Genomic DNA, 27855 nt, shown 5'->3' on the forward strand with positions numbered 1-27855 from the left:
CTCACTGTGGGGGCTTCTCTTGTTATGGAGCACGGGCTCTAGGCAAGCAGGCTCAGTAGTTGTGGTGCACGGGCTTAGTTGCTCTGCAGCATGTGGGATCTTCCCAGACCAGGGATCGAACCCACATCCCCTGCATTGGCAGGTGGATGCTTAACTACTGCACCACCAGGGAAGTCCCCACTATGGTGATTTTGATGTTCCACAGGAGAAACGGTTTCTGCAGGTCAGGAATCTGGGCATGGCTTATCTGGGTCCTCCAGCTCAGGGTCTCTCATGAGGTTGCAAACAAGTGGCCCCAAAGCTGCAGTTCTCTCAAGGCCCAACTGGGGCAGGGTGCCCTTCCCAGCTCACCCACATGGTTGATGGTGGGATTTGATTCCTTACTGGATGTTGGACTGAGGACCTCAGTTTGTCCCTGGTTGTTGGCTGGAGGGCCATGCTTAGTTCCTTGATTCACAAACCATAAAATTTTCAAGGTTTATCCACGTTGCGGCATGTACTTTGCTCCTTTTTGTGGCTGAATGATATTCCAATTGTATTGCCATATCACATTTTATCCATTCATCTGTTGGCTATCTGGATTGTTTCCTTTTGACTATTGTGACTAGTGCTGCTATGAACTTTTATGTACAAGTTTTGTTTGAATATGTTTTCAATTCTTTCGGATGTATACCTGCTAGTGTTGGAGGGTCTCCCGCAGAGGCGGGGATTGGCTGTGGCTCACCGTGGGGACAAGGACACTGGCAGCATAAGTTCCAGAAAGCACTCCCTGGCGTGAGCCCTCATGAGCCCTCCCGGAGTCCGCCATTAGCCCCACCAAAAAGCTGTAGCCTCCAGTGCTTGGGTGCCCCAGGCCAAACAACCAAGCTGCCTCCTTACTTCTGAAAGATTTATATTCTGTAATTTACCTTGGTTAAGCTTTCTTAATCTCATATTCTAAAATGTCTCATTTAATCAATAACAAGTACTGTACCACCTTCAAAATATACATTAAGCATTTCATTCACTGAATACTATCTCCTTTCCTTCCAGAATATTTTACTGTGCTAAATGCAATATTCCTCTGACTCAACAGAATCTCCAATCCATTGACAGTTGACTGTTCATTGTCCCATCATTTGTCTCTTTCCTAGAACCAAAAACCTTTCCCAGAAACTTTTTGGGAGACTGACCCTCATATCTTAGTGGCTGAATCACATGCTCTTTCCTAAACTAAAACCATTAAGAAAAATAGAGTTACCAGGATTGGGTTAAACCAATCAGGATTTTTTTTCTGAGGTGGGGATAGAGTGATCTTCCTGAGAGGTGAATACTTACACATTGATTCCAAGGAAACAGGGGGACTAAATGTTGAGTGGTTAGCCAATAGTAAGTGCTATAGCACTATGTGTAAAATTTATCTTTTAGCCTCAGCTAAAAGTGACACTTTTTGTAGTCACTGCTCATTTGTCATGAATAGGGTAGGCATTAAAGATAGCTCTGTTTCCATCAATCACATTCTAGAACTGGTTCTACTAAATACTTGTTGGATGACTTTAGGTAAGGCATCTACTAACCTACCACAGCCACAACGTGATATAAATGTTGCTCTTCATATATCATGGGATAGCTGGGAAAATAAAATAATTATACTGCATAAATGCAAAGCAATATTATTTTAGCTTCCCATACTGCCTGTTTGTTCTATTTTCATTTATTCATTTATTTGTACACCCTTTCAACAAATAGTTGTTGACAGTATACTTCATGTAAGACATGGAATAAATATTTGGGAATCAAAAAAGTTTTCACCATGGTCCTTGCATCTAAGGTATTAACCAGTGAATGATTTAGCAGCAACTACTTTCTCCTGGAGTACAGAATCAGGCAAGCGTAAGATGCCTTACAAGGCAGTGTAAGATGTAAGACAAGAAAGGTAAAGTGGGGTAATGAGGGGTGTTGTTTCTGGTAACATAAAGGTCACTTCAATTGTAGTGTGATCTACCCTATTTACTAAAGTAGCTGCAACCAAGTGTGTGAGTCCAGAGGTGCCTACATTGCTTTTCTAGCTTAGGTATTATTGCGTTTTAATATTTACTGATATATAATACAAGCAAAGCAACAGGATGGGTTTATCCTAGAACAAAACAGTGAACAAAAACTAAAAGAAGATTGGTTCCTGCATGGGCTAGTGAGACAACATGAAATTGCCATTAATGAACTAAGTAAAAAATTGCCTCCCTGATGAACTAATAAACTTGTGTTCTGAAAGTTCTCTATTCTTTGGAATGATAAGAAAACACTCATGGCTTTAAAGTCAGCCAACCAATTGTTTAAAAGATCCAACAGATCAAAAATATTTTTCAATTTTGGAAAACTAACATTTCAGAAAAAAAATAAGATGTTAAAACACAATTGCTATCATCTATGCTTGTTCTTGAAAAATATAGGGGAGAAGAGAGATTTTTACCAGGATTTGGAAAATATTATTTATTACTGTAACAGGATAGCAATATATTTTGGATGGAGGGGACTTCTGGAGGAAATTACGTTTCTAAGCAATAGTGCTGGCTTGTTGCAAGTCATTATAGAAAGCATAGAAAGCATATTGGTAATTTAAACTTACCATAATTTTCTATCTGGTTTCTCAAATAGTTCTGTGGATTTAGAACCAATATTTGATGGGAGGGAAGAATTCCCAACATCAAAATCCTAGGATTTGTCAGGACACTAGAAAAGAAGCCTTGTCACTGCAAAATAACTTCCTTAGCAGGGTATAATAGAGAATGTAACACAGCAGGTCACCTCCATTGTTGTGTGGTTCCGTGAAGTTCTATTCATCAACTGAAACACAACTTAAACAATTCAGGTTAGCTTTGATATGCTGGGGAACCATACAGTGGTCAGCTTCTTTGGAGCAAAGCTGTCTTGCAGTCTGCGGAGCTTGTGATCTATGCAGCCTCCACATTCAGGCAAGGTTGAAGGGACTGCCGTTGAAGCATGGATCACTCCAGCTCTGTCCATACACATGGACCCCTCCTCTGTTGGCTTCTTCTACTGCAGTAAAAAACAAGTAAGCACTGAATCATTAACTGACAAAGGAAAGATGAAACAGCAGGGCACTGAGATACTAGAGATAAAACCTTCTTGGCATAGGCACAAAGTTAGCTGCTTAAAGTAGTTGTGAGATAATAGATATCTATGAAGAGCTGGCCATTTGTCAGTTTACTTGATTAAAAGAGAAGTGATAACAAGAAACATTTTAATTCTGTTTACTAAAAGTAACTGATACTTATTTGGGGCCAGGAACTATATAAATCATTTATGTTAACTGTTTCATTTAATCTGCTGGACAATCCCATGACATAGGTATCTTCCTCACTACAGAAAACAATTGAGGCAAAGAGTTTAACTTGTTTAAAATCTCACAGATATTAAGTGATGAAGCTGGCATTTTAAAAGCCAGGAATTCTAACTTTAGAAACCGTGTTCTTAGTATTTTCTATCCTTTCATAGAGAGCCTACCCTTTTTTCTCACAGATATTAAGTGAAGCTGGAATTTTAAAAGCCAGGAATTCTAACTTCAGAAACCATGTTCTTAATATTTTCTATCCTTTCATAGACTGCTTACCCTTTTCCTCACAGAATTTAGCTTTTTCCTTTATCGTTACTTCACCAGGAGGCCGTCTTCTTTAATAACTTCTTTAAAAGTCTAGTAGATAGCTGTAACTTAAAATGCTATGTATGTCATCATGCAATCTTAAGAGTAGAATGACTTTACCATTTTAAAAGTCCTATGAATAATCTGTCAAAAATAACCTACCCAGGCTTCCCTGGTGGCACAGTGGTTGAGAGTCCACCTGCCGATGCAGGGGACACGGGTTTGTGCCCCAGTCCAGGAAGGTCCCACATGCCGCGGAGCGGCTGGGCCCGTGAGCCATGGCCACTGAGCCTGGCCACTGAGCCTGTGTGTCCGGAGCCTGTGCTTTGCAACGGGCGAGGCCACAACAGTGAGAGGCCTGCGTACTGCAAAAAACAAAAAAACAAAAAAACCCCTACCCTATTCTTTAATGTAATAGATTGATTAGAAAAGAAGTTCTACTTAAGACAAATTAGAAAAATGTAGAACTGAGTTCAGTTTTCTTTTCCACTCTGAAAGACACAACAGATAATGTTTACTTCTGGATAAAACTGCACAACCATTAGCAATCCAAATCTTCCATTCTCAGTTGGATCCTCAGAGCTGAGCATCCAAACTTCTACTTTTTCCCCCTTTTCTCTCAATTGCAAATCTAAGCCATTTCTACATTCCATGGGACTTAATTCCCATTCCTCCATCTCTTCAGACAATCTTGCTTCCTATGTCACAAAAGAAAGTGAGGCCACCAGGCCTGAAATCCATGAATTCTCTGCCTTTAGACCAACAAATTTATCCACATGTGCATCCATCCTTTCAATCCTCCTTCAGAAGATAAAGTCTCCTCTCCTTCTGGTCCAAATCAAATTCTCTGTGCTCTTGGTTCCACCCTCTTCCATCTCTTCAAGGAAGTTGAACTATTAATTTTCCGTTCTATCTCTTGTGTTGTGGTAGATTTGTCAAATACATTGCTACCATGCCCACAGCCTCTTATAAAGGAAGGGAAACCACCCAGTCTTTGCAAAGGGGCAGCCATGTTTTGTACCATACAAATTCTTGTGTACTAACTGATTGGACAAGGTGGGCAACTATTTCAAAGGGCAGCCAATTTGAAGGCTGGTAGAGAATTAATACATGGCCTGGTATGAAAACTTTTCAAAGGTGCTCACTGCTTTAAGAATGAGAGACCCATTTTAAGTGAGATGAGTGGATTTTTATTATTAGAAAAGTTATGAAATGATCTTTGATGCCTGTCTTGCCTGTGAAAGTCATTCACTTTACTGTGGAAGTAAGGTTACACTGTATGGTTGCTAGAGACCTAAGCATCTCATTACAGAAATAATAACAACATTGAACATTATGATAAAAATATCACTCATAGCAGCCTATTATACTGGGTTTAATCATCTCTGATTCTCACAAAAATCCTGCAATGTAGGTTCTAATATGCCTATTTTCAGGTAAGGAAACCAAGGCTCAGAGAACTTGGGTAGGTTTCCGAGGTTAATGTGTCACTGAGCTGTAGTCTGGATCCAAAGCTTATGAGCTCTTTGTCCTTTTTATGCTGCTTTTTCCTAGCCAAAAACATGAAGGCATTGATTAATTTTATCATTTGTCATCTTGGCTTGACACCAAAGATGATTAGAGTTGGTTTACATAAGTATATAACCAGCATAAATTAATAATTAGAGGAAGAAAAATAAAATCAAGCTAGGGGAAAATTTAGTGTTTTGTAAATAGTTAGGCAGGGTCTCTAAAGATTGTTTCATTAGGAAGGAGTGATGCCATTAGGAAGACTTGGTAGCTCCTGAGGACTCAAAAGATTGGGCATGAGAGGTGATCATTATTAAATACATATACTAAGTAAAATATAGTGAGATGCATCTAGCACAAATGCTTGCTGAATGAACTTAGAAATATTACCAAGCACCTCAGCCTATAAAATACAAGGTTAGGAAGTCCATAAGGGGGGGGGAGGGACAAATTGGGAGATTGGGATTGACATATACACACTACTACACTGTATATTGTGTATATATAATACATAACTAATAAGGACCTATCGTATAGCACAGGAACTCTACCCAGTACTCTAATGGCCTATATAGGAAAAAAAATCTAAAAAAGAGTGGATATATGTATATGTATAGCTGCATCACTGTGCTGTACACCTGAAACTAACACAACATTGTACATCAACTCTACTCCAATAAAAATTTTTTTTAAAAAGGAAGTTCGTACAGAGTAGATATTCATTAAATATTAATTTGAGCAAAGTTCTGTGACAACATCACTGACCATGACTATTCAGGCATTGACATTCCACAAAATGGCATACCAAAAAAGAACATATTCTAAAGATGGTTACCTGCCACAGAACAGCTTAAAATTTGCAGCATTCAAGTCAGAATCTATTCTTGATTTTACACCATTTTCTTCACTGGGTTAACATTAAGATCTATACCTCTCTGGACCGGAGGGGCACTTTTAAGGAGAAAAGGAGTAAAGATGGAGATGGACTTACCAAGAGCAATTCAATGGTGTCTTTAAAGGAAAAGCTACACTTACAAAAACATGGCCCAAACTTCCTTCAATCTGGATCACCGTATGACTTCTTTTTTTTTTTTTTTTTGCGGTATGTGGGCCTCTCACTGTCGTGGCCTCTCCCGTTGCGGAGCACAGGCTCCGGACGCGCAGGCTCAGCTGCCATGGCTCACGGGCCCAGCCGCTCCGCGGCATGTGGGATCATCCCGGACCGGGGCACGAACCTGTGTCCCCTGCATCGGCAGGCGGACTCTCAACCACTGCACCACCAGGGAAGCCCCGTATGACTTCTTTAATACTTATTCTTTTCCCAGCTGGCATATAAACTAGGGTTCAAGTGGAGAAACCAAGGTATTCTTCAGATTTATGATTTGGGGGGTGAGATTCTGAGCAATAACCTACGAAAAAACGTAGGGGTTGATTTGAATATGTCATTACGTGGGAGGAGAGTTTGGACTCGGAGTGGCGGTAAATACACACCTTGTTTGCTTCACACAGATCAGCTCATACTTATAATGGAGTAAATCTGTTGGGCCACGATTCAATGCGCCCGAGTTAGCAGATTGCTGTCTCTACTGTCTAAGCCCTCGGTATCAACAAGCACAGTTCTTCTGGGGTGCTGTCCCCCTGATGTCAGCTTTGCTGGTCCAAGTCAAAATACTACCAAAGGCTCAGAAATTAAATTTCCTGGAGAACTGAGCTTCTTTCCAGGTTCGCCTCTGCCTTGCTGTATTAATTTCAAACTCTAATGGGGGAGTAAACCTTGGGCTCCAGGAGGCATGCTGGGCCCGGGGCCCTGGGGTTTGCATTTTCAGTCACCGCCTCAGGTGGATTTGATGCAGCTGGTTCAAACTACATTTTGAAAAACAGAGTAGAACGGGGGTATGGGTGATGATACAGAAGTCAGCTCTTAAAAGGTGTCCTGTTTTGGCAGCTTTGGAAACTTAAGGCTGAGTCCGGGCTTATTCACACCCTAGAGAATTTAAACAGCGGGGGAGTCGTTGAGTCAGTCCCTGAGGCGCCGCCAGCTACGAGGAAACTCGCCCACGCTCGGGGGGCCAGGCGACGCCGGCTCCACCTAAGCCACAGGTCTCCGAAGCTCCTCGAGGATTTCTACCGGCTTCACCCGAGCCACAATTCCACTAGGCTCCTCGGAGCGTCCAGCCCGAATTCTCGGTGTTCCGGCAGCAAGCGCCACCTCCTCACAGCCGGAGAGCTGGGTACGCGCAGCGATTCCCGGGGCGGGGCACCGGCCGGAAGCACCCTCCGGACCCGCCCCCTGCCCACCGGAGCCGGAAGCCGTCGACCGAGCCGGTATGTTGCCCTCTGCGGGCTGTAGTGCATCATGCTCCGTGGCCCTTGCCGCCTCTTCAGGGTCTCCGTGGCACCCGTCGCGGCCCTGGCTGTGGCGCTGGTCTCGTCGCTCTCTCGCTGCTCCCTCCTGGAGCCGGAGGACCGCGTGGTCTCGCCGCTCAGCCCCTACTTCGGCACCAAGACTCGCTACGAGGATGCCAACCCCGGGCTGCTGCCGGACCCCGAGGCGCCACGGCGGGACCCACAGCTGCTGGAGGAGACCTGCACCCCGGTACAGCTGGTCGCCCTCATCCGCCACGGCACCCGCTACCCGACCACCAAACAGATCCGCAAGCTGCGGCAGCTGCACGGACTGCTGCAGGGCCGCCGGCCCGGGGATGACCGGACCCGTGCTGCCGGCGGCGGCGACCTGGGCGCTGCGCTGGCCAACTGGCCGCTGTGGTACGCGGACTGGATGGACGGGCAGCTGGTGGAGAAGGGGCGGCAGGACATGCGACAGCTGGCCCTGCGCCTGGCCTCCCTTTTCCCGGTCCTCTTCAGCCGAGAGAACTGCGGCCGCCTGCAGCTAGTCACCAGCTCCAAGCACCGCTGCGTAGACAGCGGCGCCGCCTTCCTGCAGGGACTGTGGCAGCACTACCACCCTGGGTTACCGCCGCCCGACGTCGCAGGTGACCACCCCGGGCCGCCCGGCCACTGCCCTGCCTCGGTCCTCCTCCAGATCCCGGACTTCCCCGATCCCAGCCTCTCCTTACTTCCTTCTGTCCCCAGCCCCCCATCCCATGGGATGTTCAGGACTTGGCTCTCTCCCTTATCCTCGTACATAATGTTCATTTATTCATTCATCAGGGATGAGTTTGGCACCTTCTACGTGCAGGACGCTGTGGTAGACGTTGGGTGATCCAGTAGGAAGGGAGACAGGCCAGGGCAGTTTTTGATCACCCATTCCCAAAATGAATTTCTCCCTCTGAGCACCAACCCCTCTCCCCTTCCTCCCTCTCTGGCGACTAGTTCTACAGTTCGGGGCACTTTTTTTTTTTTTTTTTTTTTTAATCTAGGACTTTTCTTCCTTAGGCTTTACTTCTGATACTAATACTATTTGGGTTTTGTTTTGTTTTTTTCACTTAACAGCTTTTTCAGATGTTAATTCTAGACCTACAACCTATTTTAGGAAGCTACTCTCAAACTTTCTTTACCGCTCTGCTTTTTTCTCTGTTTTGATTTTGCATGTACTGTAGAGTTACTCTCCTTGTACCTGTGGTCCATGGTCATGGCACAGTACTTTACTAATTTATTCCACTACCGATACTTTTGCAAAATTTGAGAGATCATCTAGTGGAGCTCTTTTATTTCACAGGTGAAGAAGCTGAGCCCAAGAAAATGCCTTGCTGATTGTCCTTTCTTAGTTTGAGGCCCAGAATCCAGGTCTTCTGTTTTCCCTCAAATGATGCTTTTTCCTTAGAAAATGTTTTAAAAGTCACAGATAATAATAATAGCAAACACTTAATGCTTGCTGTGTGCTAGGCATGCCTCACATTTATTTCACAAAATCCTTACAACAGCTCTCTGAGGTTGATTGTATTTTCCCTCCCTCTTAACAGGTGAGGGAATTGAGCCGCAGAAACATTAATTTGCCTAATTTCAAATGAGTAGGTATGAACCCAGGAAATCTGATTTAGAGCTTGGTCTCTTAACCGTTACACTGTACATACAGCTTCCATTTGTCCTGTAACTTAAGGATAAGAATGAAAACATGACATTTTTGTGCCAGAGAGATGAACAAGTGTTAATACTTTCTTGATCAGCTTTAAGGTCAAAGTTGAGGTGAGGCATCATTTAGCTTTAAAAAGCCCAAGCAAAAAATAAATTAGAAGTAGACTGGTTTGTCATTTCTCTAATAGCATTCTCTCTTAAGCCGTTCAGCCATCTCCAAGGGGTTCTTCCATTGACCCTGTCATGTGTCATGACTCTGTCATGACTCTGGGTAACTCGGCTGACTTGTGTTTAGTCACTTGTTGAATCATGCTTTTTAATGTAGCTAGACTTTTTTCCATTGATATGAGTGAAGATTTCACACAAATCTGTTAAATTAACTGAATGTTGAAAGCAGAACATACTTCAATATAATACTACATATGTATATAGTGTATTCCAAAAAGGGACTACTGGACCTCCTGGGATGAATGAATTTTTGCCCTTAGATGGATTATGAGAATGGGCATTTGCCAGCCATGGATCAAAATAGTTCAGGATAAGCCACCCCTCACCATTTTCAGTATCAGAGATTAAACCCTTTGCTTAGCTGCTTCATTATTATCTACAGACAATTGTTTTGCCTGTTGTGTACATCTGGGCTTTGGAGGGAAGCCACTGAATTGGATTTTGTATTCTTACAGAAACAGAACAATGCCTTTGTTTCTATTTAAAGAATAGCAGTAATTAGATAATAGCAGGGATGAATTATCCAGATCCACTTAGGAAATTTTGAGGCCACAGAAAAAGATGACAAAGATCACTTATTTTCCTAGTAAGTTATTTCTTAAGAACTGTAATCTGATTGCCAATTAAAATTGGCAGAATTATTCATTTCAGGAGCTCCTGAAATGGATACACACACACATAAAAATATTTTCACATACACATCTGAAGCAAAATGGTATAACTAGACCTAATTTTCTTATTTTAATTACAGAAATAGTATACTTGGTGTTCTTTTCATGGTAAATTATTGGAGAAATGATGATTGGAATCTGTGTATTTTTAAATATGACTCTGAGAAAACTTAACAGGCACCCCAGTAGTTGAAGCATGATTACGAATGCTTTTCTAGTATGTATTTGTTACCGAATTGGGGAAATAATGTTACACATAAAATTCTAAATGGGAAGTTATTCTGGAGCTTCAGTTAGAAAATAAACCAAATCGGAAGCATCTAGCACAATGAAATACAGAAGACCTGAAACTTTAATGTATTTTGTGCTATTGTCAGCAGTCAGTAGTTTTTGTCCAAAGCAGTCTTTTGTAAAGTAACACAGGGTTGAGAAAGTTAATTGAGAAAATAAAATACTCTATTTAGACTTTGGCTTAGAGTAGTAAAACAGAGCCTGCCTGTCGAATTCTCTCTCACCTTGTAATTAGAAATGTTGCTAATTTTTAGATTGTTTTCTCAAATTTTCTGTGCCTGATGGAAACAGTACTTAGGTAATAGATTTTTACACTTTTTATGACATTCATATCTAATTATTTTTGTTTTCTTTAAGAAAACATTGATTTCAGTTACCTTTATTTCATAGTGTAGTATTGCTCTAACATTTTATTTTATCTTTGATATTTTCTGTTTCTTTAGTCTTTTTTAGAGTATCCTCTCATAAGCTAACAATTATTACAAATGGGGAATAGTTTTGCCCTATGTCTTTCTTGAGCAGTGTGTACTTATTTCAGACATGTCAATGAATAAATAGGTTTTTAGTGTTCCTTTTTACACTTGAAACAAAATTTTCCAATAATTTGAAATTGTCATTCATGTCAATGGATATATATATGTATATATATACATATATATATATATATATATATATACACACACACACACACATACATACACACACAATTATTTTTTTCCCTTTCAGACATGGAGTGTGGACCTCCAAGAATTAATGATAAATTAATGAGGTTCTTTGATCATTGTGAGAAGTTTTTAACTCAAGTGGAAAGGAATGCTACGGCTCTTTATCATGTAGAAGCCTTCAAAACTGGACCAGAAATGCAGAACATTTTTAAAAAAGTTGCAGGTATTTTGCAAGTGCCAGTCAACAACTTAAATGCAGGTAATGTGCCTATTATCTCGCATTTGAACTCTGAAATAGGTTAAGTGGTTTTTAAACTCTGAACATGGAAAAATATGGAAGCATAAAGTTATTCCTTTTAAAGGACCACAATTGATTTTATGTTGAGAAAATAATGTGTTCTAGGTCAAGAAAATTCTATATCTCATGCTTACTATTCTTAGATTCCGATTCTTCTTTGAATTTTATGTAAATTAATACACAAGATTCTTGATGTATCCTGGAATTTTTTTTTTGAGGGCAAAGTTTTATAAAACTTCAACTCTAAGCATTATTTATAAAACAAAAATTATCTTTTTCTGAATTATCTCCTCTTAAAGTGATACAAATGGAAAGCCATATAAATTCTTTAGCTTTTAAAGCAGTTCAGAGTACATGTTAATGTTTTGAGAGGGGTTAAGTTATTAAAGTGTGATTTTTTTTTCTTTGTAGCTTTTATACCTAGAGATGCTGAGAAAATGAACAGTCATGTATGTCATAAGCTATTGCAGTGGATGGGTTGACTGTGCAACCTGGGACACTTTAGGGTGAAAGGAAACACTATTAATAATTATGCTGGGAGAGCAGGTGGAAAACCAAGGTACATGGTCACCTAGCAATGAGAAATTAAGAAAAAATAATGTTTTTTTTCCTGTTTTCTAGGAATGTATAATCCATACAGCAGATATTGACAGATATATAGAGTGTGGTTTCATTATACTGTGAATAAATTTCCAAAGACTAGAAGTAGGAGATGTTGGGAATAAATTAAGTAGACTAGAATATGTCAGTCCTGGTGTCTGAATGCTTTATAAGGATCAAAAAAGTGAAGATGCCTAGACTAGCATCTAAAATTGAGTTTTTTCTCTTTTCTTCAACTGGCTATACATTGGGGTCCTTTGCAGAGCTTTAAAAATTATTTTATTTGGGAAATAATTCAAGTATGTAGATAATAATAAAGGCTAATATAATGAGTATCTGTATACCCACAACTTAGTTTGATCAAATTTAAACATTATGCTTTACTTAGTTGCTTTAAATAAATTGAGGGTCCTTTGTCCCTCTCTAGGATCTCATTCCTTTCCTTTTCTCCCAGAGGTAACCATTGTCATGAATTGAGCATTTAAGTCATCCCATGCCGGTTTTTATATTTATGTTTCTATACCTAAATGGGGCATTTTGCAGAGTTTTAAACTTTTAGGAATGGTATCAAACTATGATATCAGTCTGAAATTTGATTTTAATTCAACTTTGTATTTTTTATTTAATGTGTGTAATTCTAGTTCTGCATTTTAAACTTATGTACAGAATCCCATTATATTACCAGCATCTGGCCATTATTCTGTTAGTGGGCATTTAAGATTGTTGAAGATTTTTTTAAAAACACTATTTCTAGTCCCTGACTTGACAAGGATTATTTGTATTTTACTGATGGGGTAACTGAGAGCAACTTCTTTTTAGAGGCAATATTAGCATAGTGGTTAAAATCATGGGTTCTGGAATTGGACTGTTTGTATTCGATTCTTGACTTTGTTATATTATTGACTGTGATCTTTGACAAGTTCCTTAATATAACTGTGCCATAGTTTCTTTCTCTGTAAAATGGATATAGGAATTGTACCTGCCTCACAGGATTATTGCAAGGATTATATGAGATTAATTCATGCAAGGCATTAGCACAGTACCTGGCACAGAGTAACTGTTCAAAAATATTTTAGCTATTTAAATACTTTTTTTTTTTTTGCATAGAAAGGTGATGCTGTTTGTGTTTTCTGTAACTTATTTTTACTTAGCAATGTATCTCTCATTTTTTTAAATTCTATGTTATTTTATAGGATATATATGATTACATCTTAAGGTAAATGATAGTTAAAAATTTATTTAACCTATCTTCAAGTTTTACTGGTCAGAGAGGCTGGAGCTAATACAGTCCAAATTCTTTATTTTAGAATTTAAAATTACTTTCCTACTAAGGTTTTTCTTAGTTTTTAACTCTTTCAAATAACGCAACAGTGGACATTCTTATAGTCTGCTTTTTGCACTTGAGAGTTTATAAGATAAATAACTATAGGTAGAATTGTTGGGTTAAGGTGCATGAATATTTTACATCTTAACGTATACTTCCAAATTGTTCTCTGAAGGTGTAGAAAAATTTATATCAACAATATGTGAGAATGCTCATTTCCCCCAATTCATCGGACAGTGGATATTATTAGTCATTTTGACTTTTGCCAATTTAATTAATGAAAAATGATATCTAGCTTTAATTTGCATTTCTCTGGTTACTTGTAAGGTTGAACATCTTTTCATATGTTTATTAGCTATTTCATTCCTTCTGAGAATTGACTCTTCATAACCTTGGCCATCTTCTATTGGATTATTTTTATGTTTTTTCTTATTGATCATAGGTACCCTTTATGTGTTATAGATATATTAATTATATGTCCTTTGATATTGCTTGACAAAAGAATAAATCCTTTGCCTATTTTGTGTTGAGACCCAGGAAGCCTAGAGTGACTTAGCCAGGATAATTAGTGTCAGAGTCAGGTCTCATAGTGTGATTTTTCCCTCTTTGTTGTTTCTCTCCTTCTTGACCCTTTGTTTCACCTTCCTCCTGACTCCTCAGTCTGCCTTTTCTTTGTTCTTTACCTTTTGCAGTCTTCTTTTCTTTTTTATATCCTTCTCTGTACTTGCTTCTTCTTAATAGTTATAATGTGAATTGCGTAGTTAAAAGAACTGTTCAGTAAATGTACTTTGTCATTGCTGATTTTCAATTTGGGGACTAAAACCTTTTATAACTTTATCTCCCCTCCTCTAATCCTCTAAAATTAACAAAATCAAGTTATGTTTTATATAGTAAGTCCTTGGCATTCTATAGATATTCAGCCTTTGGAAAACTGCAGGAAATAGTAACCTACAAATTTTACCTTTTTTTTTTCTCTCAGATTTAATTCAGGTAGCTTTTTTCACCTGTTCATTTGACCTGGCAATTAAAGGTGTTAAATCTCCTTGGTGTGATGTTTTTGACATAGATGATGCAAAGGTAAGTATTACTTTTGCAGTTTCTTTGCTTTTTTTTTCTGCATGGTTTTCATTGTTGTCTTTATTTGAAGCAGCTTTTCAAAAAATAAGCAGAGTAGGGAACATTAAGTGTCTTTCACTATCTTGTAATTTTCCTAAAAAAGAGAGATTAATTGTTCAGATAGGACCTACCTACTTGTAAATAGTTTAGGTTCATAAAACTCTGGAAAACATTCTTCCATTGTGATTTGATTTCTATGTCCACCCAGTTAAAAACCTACTTAACCCATCATCAAATTTTACTGCTGGAAAGGATTATAGAGCTAATATAATCCAAATTCTTCTTTTTATAGGAAGCCAAAGCTCAGAGAAGATGAATGGTTTTCCAAATACCTATTCTTTTATAAAGTTTTCATAATAGATAGAGTTCTGTTTTCTACCCAGTGATGGCAGTGATTCATCTAGGTTCTGCCTGGCTACTTTGTATTCCCTTTCTTTCCTCTTCATTCATGTTGTTTCTTTGTAGACTTTTAGACTCTAGAGAGAGCAGGGCAGACAGACCTCTGGTGACTGTAAAGGAGGCAAATTCTGGTCAAATCTGGGATGCTGGGAGCCAGAGAGGTGGGGTAGGAAAGTGTTAATTGTTTTCTTAAGTCTGGAGGATCAAGGCATTGGATAGAATTCTGATGGATGAGAGTAAGATGTATCTTTATGTATGGGTCATTCAGAAATATGGACTTTAGAAACTTTAGTTATCCCTTGCATACATATGGAACCTTCAGCATTCTGTATGAAAATCAATTATTAGCTTCAGAATTTAACCTCAAATTTTGAAAAGAAGTGTACTATTTGTCAGTTAGAAGCAAGCTTTTAAGCTGAGAGCTAATGTACATTTGAAAGTAAACAAGTGCTTTATTTCGTTAATTAAAGACTAAAGTGACCAACAACCAGATTAAAGGTGATTTTTCTGTAGTATTATGCCAATGCGGCAGTAGGGCTTAGCCGGTAAGTTGGAAGAAGGGAAAAGAGCCCTCGATGGATGCTTGCTCTAGGATGCTGAGCGCCAGAAGTAATAGGTGTATGTATTTCCTCTCTGTGCTCCTGAATTGCTCCCTGATGATCTACTTTTTCTCTGTCTTTAGTACTCAAAACACTTCTCATCTCCTCTAAATGTCCATAACTATCACTTCAGAAACATCCTGGCCTACCCTTCTTTAAAATGCTCTATGCTTAGGATGATCATAAAATTTATGTTCTAAATTGAATACTTTTATTTATTTTTTATAAATTTATTTATTTATTTTTAGCTGCATTGGGTCTTCGTTGCTGCGCACGGGCTTTCTCTAGTTGTGGCTAGCGGGGGCTACTCTTTGTTGTGGTGCGCGGGCTTCTCATCGCAGTGGCTTCTTGTTGCGGAGCACAGCCTCTAGGCACGCAGGCTTCAGTAGTTGTGGCTCGCAGGCTCTAGAGCGCAGGCTCTAGTGTGGTACATGGGCTTAGTTGCTCCATGGCATGTGGGATCTTCCCCGGCCCAAGGCTCGAACCCGTGTCCCCTGCACTAGCAGGTGGATTCTTAACCACTCCACCACTAGGGAAGCTCCTAAATTGAATACTTTTAAAAGTGAAAGGGGAACCGGTAATAATTACACCAGTATAGGTATAAACTGAGATTTATGGTCACCATTTACTTGTGTCAGAATTCCTTACCTCCCTTTTCTCCCTACCCAGATTGCTGTAGGGGAAAAAGCCGATAAACAGTATTGAAGTGATTTTCAATACTGTGTAAATGACTGAGTGGTGTTGGCAAAAGGGAAGTTTACTTTTTAACAGAAGAACAACTTATTTGCCCAAGTTACTACAGTTGTTGGAATATTTGGCATATGCTTACCTGGCTGTCTGCCCTTTTTGTATTCTAAGTAGCTATATCCATGTGGTCCCTTACTTCCGAAGACCGACAACTCTGTGCTTTTATTTCCATATCGTAAAAGATGGAACTATTAGGCGACTTAGATTCTATGCTACTTGTTTTTCTTTTTCTTTTATTTTTAGGATTACCCTTTTATCTCTTTATTGCTTATGAACTTCTCTCTTTTTTTCCCCACAACTTATTTTGAAAAATTTCAAACTGACAAGTTATAAGAATAACAGAATGAACATTCATGTCCTTCACCTATATTCACCAGTTTTTAACTTTTTTTGCCACATTTGTTTTTCTTTCTTTATAATCTATTAGTTTCCTATTGCTGCTATAACAGATTACTGCAAACTTAGTGGTTTAAAGAAACACAAATTTATTACCTTACAGTTCTGGAAATCAGAAGTCCAAAATGAATTTTACAGGGCTAAAATCAAGGTATCAACAGGGGGCTGTGTTCTCTCTGGAGACTCTAGGGGAAAATCTGTTCCTTGCCCTTTCCAGTCTCCAGAGCCCACCTGCATTCCTTGTATCACTATGACCACAGCTTCATGGTTATATCTCCTACTGTGTCCTTCCTGCCTACTTCTTTTAAGTATCTTTGTGATTATTGGGCCCGTCTAGATAGTCTAGGATAATTTCCATCTTAAGCTCCTTAACTTAATCACATTTGCAAATTCCCTTTTATCATGTAAGATAACATATTCATTGGTTGTAGGCGTTAGGATGTAGACATCTTTGAGGGACATTTATTCTGTCACATATACATGTAATCTTTTTTTTGTAAACGTCAAGACACTTCACCCTTAAATACTTGGGCATACATCTAAACAAGAACCTTCTCCTACATAATCATAATAAAATGTAAATTTACATATGCATATATAGTACAGTATTGTCTAATATACAGTCAATATTCGTGTTTTCACACTTGTCTTAATAGAATCCTATATTTATAGCTTTTATTTAAAAAAATTTTTAAACATCTTTACTGGAGTATAATTGCTTTATTATGGTGTGTTAGTTTCTCCTTTATAACAAAGTGAATCAGCTATACATATTTGTATATCCCCATATCTCCTCCCTTTTGCGTCTCCCTCCCACTTTCTTTTTATTTTTAAATTCAGGATCTAATCAAGGATCATTCACTGTATTTATTTGTCATGCCTTTAGTTGCCTTTAATCTAGAAGAGTGTTCCAGCCTTTCTTTTGTCTTTTATACACTGGCATTTTGCAGGCATCTAGGCCATCTTTTTTGCAGAATGTCTTTGTGTCTGTTTTTTCACTTAAGATTAGATTGGGGTTTAAACATTTTTGACAAGAATACTATATGTGTTCTTATATAGTGTGTCTAATCAGAAGGAATGATGTCACTTTGTCACATCATTTATGATAATATGTTTGATCATATGATTAAAGTGGCACCTTCCAGATTTCTCCATTGTGTAGGTACCTTTAAACAACTTCTCATTTTTGTTTTTGAATTTTATTTATTTTTTATACAGCAGGTTTTTATTAGTTATCCATTTAATACATATTAGTGCACATATGTCAGTACCAATCTCCTATGACCAATCTCCCACTTCATCCCACCACCACCACCACCCACTGCCGCTTTCAAAGAACTTCTCATTTAAATGACCATGATTTGAAAATTTGAAATACATGTTTAAATTAATTGAATAAGTGCTTCCTTTTTATATAGTAAAAGCAAATAAGTTAGATTCTTCATTAAAAAATATAAAGTTTTCTTTTGATTTAGATGTTTCCTGTGATTTTTTTTTTCTTTTTCAGTAATTTGATACAAAAATCTCTGCTTAGGACTTTTCACTATGAAATAGGTTTACATACTGAAGTATTTACAGATGCAATAAAATGATGTCTGGGATTTGCTTCAGCATAATCCAGTGGTGGTGGTAGGGGCATAACTGGAACAGAATTGGCCAAGTGTTAATTGTTGTTGAAGTTGGATGAGAGGTATGTGGGGGTTCATTATTCTCCTGTTCTCTATTTTTATGTTTGAAATTCTTTATTAAAAATGTTTTAAGGGGCTTCCCTGGTGGTGCGGTAGTTAAGAATCCATCTGCCAATGCAGGGGACATGGGTTCGAGCCCTGGTCAGGGAAGATCCCACATGCCGCGGAGCAACTAAGCCCGTGCGCCACAACTACTGACCTGAGCTCTAGAGCCCGTGAGCCACAACTACTGAAGCCCGCGTGACTAGAGTCTGTGCTCCGCAACAAGAGAAGCCACCACAATGAGAAGCCCGTGCACTGCAACGAAGAGTAACCCCTGCTCGCCGCAGCCAGAGAAAGCCCACGCACAGCAACGAAGACCCAACACAGCCAATATAAATAAATAAAATAAATTAATTTATTTAAAAAAATGTTTTAAGAATTAAAAATGAATAGAAATGTATGAAATTCTGAGAATTCTGGATATTATCAGATATCCAAGACCTTATGAAATGCTGGTCCATGTGTGCCTTCATTCAGCAAATATTGTTTGAGTGCCTGCTCCATGCCAGGCACTTGGTTGAAACTGAAGATACTAACATAAGATAGGCATTGTCCTCAAAGAATGTCACAAGGAGTGAAAGACAAAAAAACCATTGCAAGACAATGGGATGGCTATAACAGAAGTATATATAAGGTATAGTGATACATAAAGTTGATTAATGGCAGTCAGGTAAACCTTACAAAAGAAATGACACATGAACTATGTACTTCTCTGTGGGATAGCTTTTTGCAGCTTTGTATTTATCTTCTACTGTAACAAGTATATCTATTTTCTACTGTAATAAGTATATCTAGATTTTCTATCTCACCTGGGGTCAGTTTTGGTATTTAATATTTTCTTGTAAAAGTCATTCATATTCTCCAGGTTTTCAGATTTATTTGTGGAGTTTGGCAAATTTATCTCATGATTTAAAAAAATGTCTTCCTTCTATATCTGAGATTATTTCCCCATTATTATTACTTATTTGTGTATCTGCATTTTCTTTATTATGTTAGTTTAGTGTCTACTAATCTATTATTTTTTTTCCCAAGAAACAGTTTAACTATATGTTTTCAACTTTATGTAATGGAATTATCCAGTATGTGTTTTTTTGTACCTAGTTTTTTATCAACATTATATTTTTAAGGTTTATCTATGATGCTGCATGTAGCTATAGTTCAGTTATTTTTATTGCCGTATAGTATTCCATTACATGAATTATCATAGTTTTTTAATCCATTATCTTGTTGGTAAACATTTGGGTTGTTTTCAGTTTGGGACTATTATGAATATTCTTGTGTATGTCTATAGGTTTGTATATACACATTTCTGAAGGTCCATGTCTGTAGTAGAATTGCTGGATCATAGGATATGCAGAACTTCAAATTTACTAGATAATGCCCAATTATTTTTTGGAGCTGTTCCAGTTTATATTTATATCTTTATGCTTCTTTCCATATTTTTTTTTTCTTGTTTTGGACTCTTTCTTTTTTAAATGATTATTTTATTTTCTTAAGTCTTTCGAATTCATGATACCGTGTTTATTTAATTATAGTTTTCATTTGCTCTGTAGCAGAATTTCTAGGGTGAGAGGTTTTTTTTCTGTCTATTTTATCTGTGTAGCAGTCTTGTTTTTAATTTGTATGTTTATAAAGATACTAGCACCTTTTAAATTATTACTCATCTTTGCACTGAATTCAGCTTTTACTTCTCAGGCAGCCAGTAGGGATGAGCAGCTATTCAGAGATAAGTAGTGTTCCTTCTAGTTTGGAGTTTTTCTCTGAGATTCTTTGTAGAATGCTTCTTATAAAGATGGAAGGTCAGTCTGTTTCCTGTAATGGTGTTGCATACTGTCCAGGGAGGCTCCTCTTAGACTTCGTTCTTATTGTTTCAAGCAAAGGATTATTGGATCTACTCCTGCAAGTGTACCATGTGCTTTGAGGATCTGTCTTCTGTTGGTTTTATCTGAGGGGTTTTGTTTGATTTTCATTGCATTTGGCAGTCCTTCCTCATTTATGGTGGTGGCTCAGGGTACAGAGGTCTCCTAATTTCTTTGAAAGGGGCATTTGCATTTCTTTTTCATTCTTCTTTTTTTAGAGTGATTTCTGAGAGAAGAGAGCGTATATATCTTAATTCTATCATCTTAAAACCCAAAGCTTTGTTTATATTTTCTAGTTAAGAGCACTTTCAGTGTTTCATTGCAAAATACGATGTTTGGCATAGTCACTAGTAGTTATCCTTACCAAGTTAAGAAAATTTCTATTTCTTACTAAAACCTTCTATTTATTTATTGTTTTTAAGATCAGGAGTGTTTGCTGAATTTCTGGCATCTAGGAAGATAATTTTTTTTCCTCTTTAATCTTCTAACATAGAAATTACATTAGTACATTTTCTAATATTGAATTATCCTTGCATTCCTTCTTTCTCATGATAGATTCTTTTACTGACTGATTTTTCTCCTAGTTATAAGTCATGTTTCTTGTTTCTTTATGTATTCCCAGTAAGTATTTATTAGATACTGGACACTGTGAACGTTATGGTGTTGAATGCCTGGATTTTGTCTTCTAAGTATTGAATTTTGTTTTATTTTGCAGTTAAGTTACTTGTGGATCAGTTTGATCCTTTTCAGGCTTCATTTTTCTGAGTTTATGCTCTCGACCTGACCTTACAAAACTCAGAAACAAAACCTTACTTATACACATGTCTTTACTATTAAAGTATGTCTCTTCTGGGGTCCAGATTGAAGTCCTGGATGTCTTGGTATCTATGGAAGCTCTCTCTACATAGGCCGCTTGGAACATGAATATCTCTCAGCCTTGTGATAGCTCTGGAATTGATCAGCTTACAACTCCCACGGCCTTTGGCAGCAGAATCAAGGGGACTCCCCCCACGATTTTTGGAGTTCTTTTTCTGTGTAGCTTCCTCCTCTCTGATACTCTACCCTGCTAATTCCAACCACTTCAGACTTATTAAACTCTGAGTTCTGACTCCTCAACACAGCAAGACTGCCGAATTCTGCTCGACATCCTTTTCCCTGTGCCACAGTTTGAAGCGCCTCTCCTTTTTCATTTCTGATACTATTTTTGTTTTATTTCTTGAATAGATTTGGCAGAACTTTATTTAATTCTTTTTATTTTAATTTTTTAACGTTTATTTTGTCCCTTTTGCTAACTTCTTAATTTAATTGCCTCTTTAATATATGTTTAGTTTTGTTTTTGGTATATGGCAGTGGCCTACCCTTGCTCTTGCTCTTAAACTTATGGCGTGCACTTAATTTCTCTAGGGACTCTTCTGGGAAGAATGGCTCATAACTACTGTGTAGTCTTCTCTTGTACCTCTTTTGGGTTGCAAGATTTAGCCCTTTACTTTTGGTGTTGGATCAAATGATACATGAGTACAAGTTTGACATTCAGATAAAGGCTACCTTAATCACCAACTCCAATTCAAGACCTCTCCACAGAAATCTACCACTCCTGTCAGTTTGATGTGTACTTTTCAACCTTTTCTGTGCTCTATTTATAATTTATACCATTCTTAGAAATGTAAACAGTGTAATTGTGTGTGTGTGTGTGTATTTTGCTAGTAAATGATATTATACTGTATTATTCCTTTTTTTTTGTCTTTAACAAATATGTTTATTGTACAAAGATTACCTGTCATATAAATTACTGCAGCAGGGCTTCCCTGGTGACGCAGGGGTTGAGAATCCGCCTGCCAATGCAGGGGACACGGGTTTGATCCCTGGTCCGGGAAGATCCCATGTGCCACGGAGCAACTAAGCCTGTGTGCCACAACTACTGAACCCGCGTGCCTAGAGCCCGTGCACTGCAGCAAGAGAAGCCACCACAGTGAGAAGCCCACATGCAGCAATGAAGACCCAATACAGCCAAAAATAAATAAATAAAATAAATAAATTTATTTTAAAAAATTACTGCAGCACACCACTACAGGAATTCACAAAGCAATTGACATTTATTGAACAACGTCTGTGTGCTAAGGGCATTTTTGAGGGCTTTGCACAATTCTCAGGAGGTACTAGAACTCTCAGTTTGCAGATAATGAAAGTAAGACTCAACTAAATTATGGGATGTGTCCAAGATTACAAAGCTAATAAGAGATCCAGCATTTGAATTAGATCTGTGAAAGGCATAAGGATCAAAACCCTGAAAATGACTGACCAGAGCTTCCCCTTTCATAGATGATAGCTTTCAATTCTCATGAAAATGAAGAAAGAAAATTATATGTTCCTTTGCTAGTCCACAATCAAGATGTCAGGAGGATTGGTCTCCTCTGAGGGCTGTAAGAGAAGTATCTGTTCCAGGCCTCTCTCCTTGACTTACAGATAGCTATCTTCCTTCTATACATATCTGTGTACAATCCTTCCCCACCATCTTGCTCTTCTCCTACTACCAACAGCAGTTAGACAACATACACTGGGTTTTATACAAAAACCCAGTACATAAAGAGCACTCTGGCCATGATAGGTTCAGAAATGGCATAATATTGCCCCGCTGAACTACAACAATAATAATTGGTGGGTCTGATCTATTGCAAGTAGCAGAGGCCAACAAGTATTTATCATTCTTAACCTGCTCTTCTCATTTAGCAGTATGTTTTGGAGATCTTTCCATGTCAGTTCATGTAGATCTACAAATAACCTTATAGTATTCCATAGTATGTGTGTATCATAGTTTATTTAAGCCTCTACCTATTAATGAAATTCAGGTATTTCCAGGAAATTTTTTTGGGGAGGGCTCCTTTAAGCAGTGCTACTCTAAGATATTCTTGTACATTGTCTCTTGTGTTCCTCTGTGAATATTAGTTTATAAGAAACGGAATTAAACGGGCCTTAAAGATGTGTGTTTTTGTGGATTTTGCCAGTCTGTCCTTTAGAACATCTGTATTAATACACATTCCTTCTAGTACCAGTTTTCCATATTCTTGGTCTACTTTTTTTTTTTTTTTTTTGGCTGTGTTGGGTCTTCATTTCTGTGTGAGGGCTTTCTCTAGTTGTGGCGAACGGGGGCCACTCTTCATCGCGGTGCACGGGCCTCTCACTATCGCGGCCTCTCTTCTTGCGGAGTACAGGCTCCAGACGCTCAGTAGTTGCGGCTCACAGGCCTAGTTGTTCCGCGGCATGTGGGATCTTCCCAGACCAGGGCTCGAACCCGTGTCCCTTGCATTGGCAGGCAGATTCTCAACCACTGTGCCACCAGGGACGCCCCCTTGGTCTACTTTTATTACTATTTTTGCCAAACTGATACATGAACCAAAGTAACTCATTTTCTATCTGGTTTCTACCTTCCTGAAATTCTTAAAAATTCCTGATTCACTGTTGGCACCTTCTGTGCTGTAATGAATATTCTTCTATGTACATTTTTTCTTTTTTTCTGTATATATCTTTGCTATCATCTTAAAATAATTTTAGAAGAAAGGGCAGGTGAGCACATGTCTTTAACCCACTATCCTGAACTGTCATGGATTCTGGATTACTGGTTGTGAGCACTACTAACTTGCTCTTGCATGTCAGTCTCTACATTCCCATTTGGGTTTGTGTCTCAGCATAAATCTCTGTGCCATGGACCTTTGGGTCCAACCCTCAAATGCTTGAAATGGTAAGTATAAACTCTGTAAGTGCTAAGATTCTACTATCCTTTGTGTAGAATGGTGATTAAACAATGTAACCTTTTCTGAAAAAATCATTAAATCAGAAAATCTGTTACATTAATAAAAATAGTAATGATTTTTGAAATTTGTATTTTTAGGTTTTAGAATATTTAAATGATCTGAAACAATATTGGAAAAGAGGATATGGGTATACCATTAATAGTCAATCCAGCTGCACCCTGTTTCAGGATATCTTTCAGCACTTGGACAAAGCAGTTGAACAGAAACAAAGGTAAAAACTTAAAAAAAAATTTTTTTTTTGATGTATTGGGTCGGCCAAAAAGTTCGTTTGGGTTTTAGGATCTTACAGAGAAACCCAAATGAACTTTTTGGCCAACCCAATATATTCTGAGTGCCCAGTTATGCTTCTGGAAAATGTTTTATAATGGGTGATTTTTAAAAATAGATTTTGCTTATGTTTTTAAAAAATAATTATACTTACAAAAGAATTAGATGACATATGTAAGTTATAAAACATATAAACATATAAACCCTCCATTCAACCCAGGAACTGGAACATTACTAATAATTTGCATGTGTCTATTTATGTGTTCCTTAGTGACTCAATTTTCCTGCCCTCCCTTGCCCCATTTACTCCCTATCCCCTTTAACTACTATTCTGCATTTGGAGCATATCATTCCTTTGCCTCTATAAAAAGGCTTTATTATGAATGTATGTGTGCCTAAACAATATGTTTAGTTTTGCTTAGATACATAAGCAAATGGGACTTGTTTTTTTTCCCCCTCAACGTTACATTTATAATATTTATCATGTTGTTGCATATACTGTAGTTCATTCATTTTTACTACAGTACAATATTCAATAATGTTCAATATTCAGTAAATAAATACCACAGTTTATATCATCTTCTCTTGTCAGTGGGCATTTGGGTAGTTTCTGTTTTTTGCTATTATAAATAGTATAATTGTACATGGTTTCTGGTATGAATTTTTTTTAAGTTTTTATTTTAAATGAGAGTTTCTCATCGAAAAGTCTCTGTTAACATTCATACTTCTCAAAGTTTAAAAAAAACCCTTTTCATAATTTGAACATTTGGTAGAATATAAACTCCATTTTATTTGACAGATATGCTTCCATGAAAGCTTATACATTCACAGTTGGAGATGAAAATCATGCTATAAAGACTGAGACAGAAAGACTGAAGATGGTGTATTTAATTGGGTTGGCAGTATGAAGTTTTATATACATACATAGAGAGAAATTATGTGAGTTTGTGGATATAAGTTTAGTTTGTGGAATTTTCTTGGGTTTGGGAATTAGGGACCATCTGTACTAGATCTGGTTTTCTTCCCTGACTTACAGTGGTTCAACTTATGATGTTTTGACTTTGTGATGGTGCAGAAATGTTACACATTCAGTAGAAACTGTACTTTGAATTTTGATCTTTTGGGGGGCTAGCTATATGCAGTATGATACTCTCTCATGATGCTGGGCATTGGCAGTCGGCTGCAGCTCCCAGTCAGCCATGCGATCACGAGTGAAACACTGCTAATATACTTACGACTCTTCTATATCTATACAACCCTTCTGGTCTTCACTTTGAGTACAGTGTTCAATAAATTATATGAGATATTCAACACTTTATTATAAAATAGGCTTTGTATTAGGTGATTTTGCCCAACTGTAGGCAAATGTAAGTGTTCTGAGCACATTTAAGGTAGGCTAGGTTAAGTTATGATGTTTGGTAGGTTTTTGACTTATTGATGTTTTCAGTTTAATGATGGGTTTATTGAGACATAACCCCATCATAAGTGGAGGAAGATCTGTACTTAGTTTCTGCGACCAAACACTTTTTTGAGGCAAAATAGTCAAGGCAAATTCCCTCTTGAGATAGGCACTAATTTCTTTCCTACTTGGTTTTATGAATGTTTTAAAACCCTTAGACTTTATGAGATAACAGATCTTTACTGTTTGTTCATTGTTTATTTGTTTGTCCCATTGTTGAATGTGAGGTAATTAAAATTGTGTCTGAAAGATTCTTAAATAACTTTTGCAAGGTTTGCTGTTACAATTTGATACCAGATTCAAAGCTTAAGTAAGAATTTTATCATTGGTGTTTTAAAAATAAGTTATTTCTGTACACTGGAAACTACAAAGCATTACAGAGAGAAATTAAAGATAACCCAAATAAATGCAGAGAGATACTATCTTTATGGATTGGAAGACTCAGATTGATCATCTGTAGGCTGACTGCAATCCCTATCGTAATTCCAGTAGGTCTCTGTAGAAATCGAGAAACTTATTCTAAAATCTATACGGAAATGTAAAGCACCCAGAAGAGCTAAGACAATTTTGAAAAAGAACAAAAGGACTTAATAAATACCTGACTTCAAAACTTATAAAACTATAGCCATAAACAAATGGATCAATAGAATAGAATAAAGTCAAGAAATAAATTCCAATATATATGATCAGTTTTTGACAAAGATGCCATGGTAATGCATTGGAGAAGAGAATAGTCCTTTCAACAAATGGTGCTGGAACAATTGGACATCCATATGTTAAAAAATGACACACCCTTACTTCACACTCTACACAAAAATGGATCATAGATTTAAGTATAAAATGTAGAATTAGTAGACTTCTAGAAGAAAATGTAAGATCAAGCAGCAAGGATATATTGTACAGTGTAGAGACATATAGCTATTATTTTGTAATAACTTAAACAGTATATCTATAAAAATATTGAATTATTGTGTGATATACCTGAAACTAGTATAATTGTAAATCAATGATACTTCAATTTTTAAAAATAAACAAAAAATATAGGATCAATGGCCTGGATATAAGAGCTAAAACAATGAAACTCTTAGAAAAAAACATAGTAGTAAATCTTCATTTACTACTCTGCCTATTTGGGATTAGGCAGAGATTTCTTAGACACAACACTAAAAGCACAATCCATTGAAAAATTGGTGAAATGGACTCCATCAAAATTAAAAATCTTTGTGCTTCAAAAAGCACTATCTGGAAAATGAGAAGACAAGCAATAGACTTGGAGAAAATAGTTGCAAAACATATATATGATTAAGGATTTGAATCCAGAATATATAAAGAAGTTATATCTCACTAGTAAGGTGACACATAACCCAGTTTTTAAAAAGGGCAAAAGATTTGAACAGATACTTTACTAAAGAAGATATATGGATGGCAAGTAAGCACATGAAAAGATACTAATAAACTACTGATTATATTATTAGATATTAAAACCATTGTGAAATACCAGTAATACCCCTAAACTGGCTGTAAAATAATAGAAAATATATATATTGGTCTCTGCCCCAGGTTCTTGACACAGGGCTCCTGAAACCATTGTCATTTCCTGGGTGATAGGAGTGTCTTTTGTTCTAATGAGGTGACTGTATAGGCTCGTGGATGGCTCCAGGATGACGACTGGTCACCAGAAAGACCAAGCCATGATTAGAAGCTTGGAATTTTCAGCCCCATCACCCCCCCCCACCCCCACAATTCTCTTGAGAAGGGGAAAGGGCTGGAAGTGGAGTTAATGATCAATCTCGGCTACGAGGTTCAGGGAGCTTGTGTGTTGGTTAATGAGTAGAGGTGTGGCGAGAGTGGCATGCCTGGAGAGGACATGGAAGCTCTGTGCCCCTTCCCACATACCTTGCCCTGCACATCTTTTCCATCTGGATGTTCATCTGTATCCTATGTCATATCCTCTTTTAGTAAACTGGTAAATGTAAATAAGTATTTCTCTGAGTTCTTGAGCCACTCTAGCAAATTAAACCCGAGGAAGGGGTCATGAGAACCTTCTATCTGTAGCCATACTGGATAGAAGTTGTGGGTAACCTGGGTGATGACCTACTACTTACAATTGGCACCTGAAGTGGGGGCCAGTCTTGTGGGACTGAGCCCTTAGCCTGTGGGATCTGATGCTGTCTCTAGGTAGATAGTGTCAGAATAGAGTTAAATTTTAGAAC

General features: G+C 37.8%; 1 protein-coding gene across 1 annotated transcript; it reads left to right on the forward strand.

Moving 5' to 3' along the window:
- Positions 1-7505: 7505 nt before the first annotated feature.
- On the forward strand, positions 7506-24131 carry MINPP1 (multiple inositol-polyphosphate phosphatase 1; the record flags this gene model as incomplete). The annotated part of the gene is made up of 4 exons (XM_079728646.1): positions 7506-8142; positions 11101-11298; positions 14241-14338; positions 23994-24131. 4 exons carry the CDS (start codon positions 7506-7508, stop codon positions 24129-24131), a joined length of 1071 nt encoding a protein of 356 aa, XP_079584772.1.
- Positions 24132-27855: the final 3724 nt, after the last annotated feature.

This window comes from Hyperoodon ampullatus (genome assembly GCF_949752795.1).
Source record: "Hyperoodon ampullatus genome assembly, contig: scaffold_756, whole genome shotgun sequence".
Classification (NCBI taxonomy): domain Eukaryota; kingdom Metazoa; phylum Chordata; class Mammalia; order Artiodactyla; family Ziphiidae; genus Hyperoodon; species Hyperoodon ampullatus.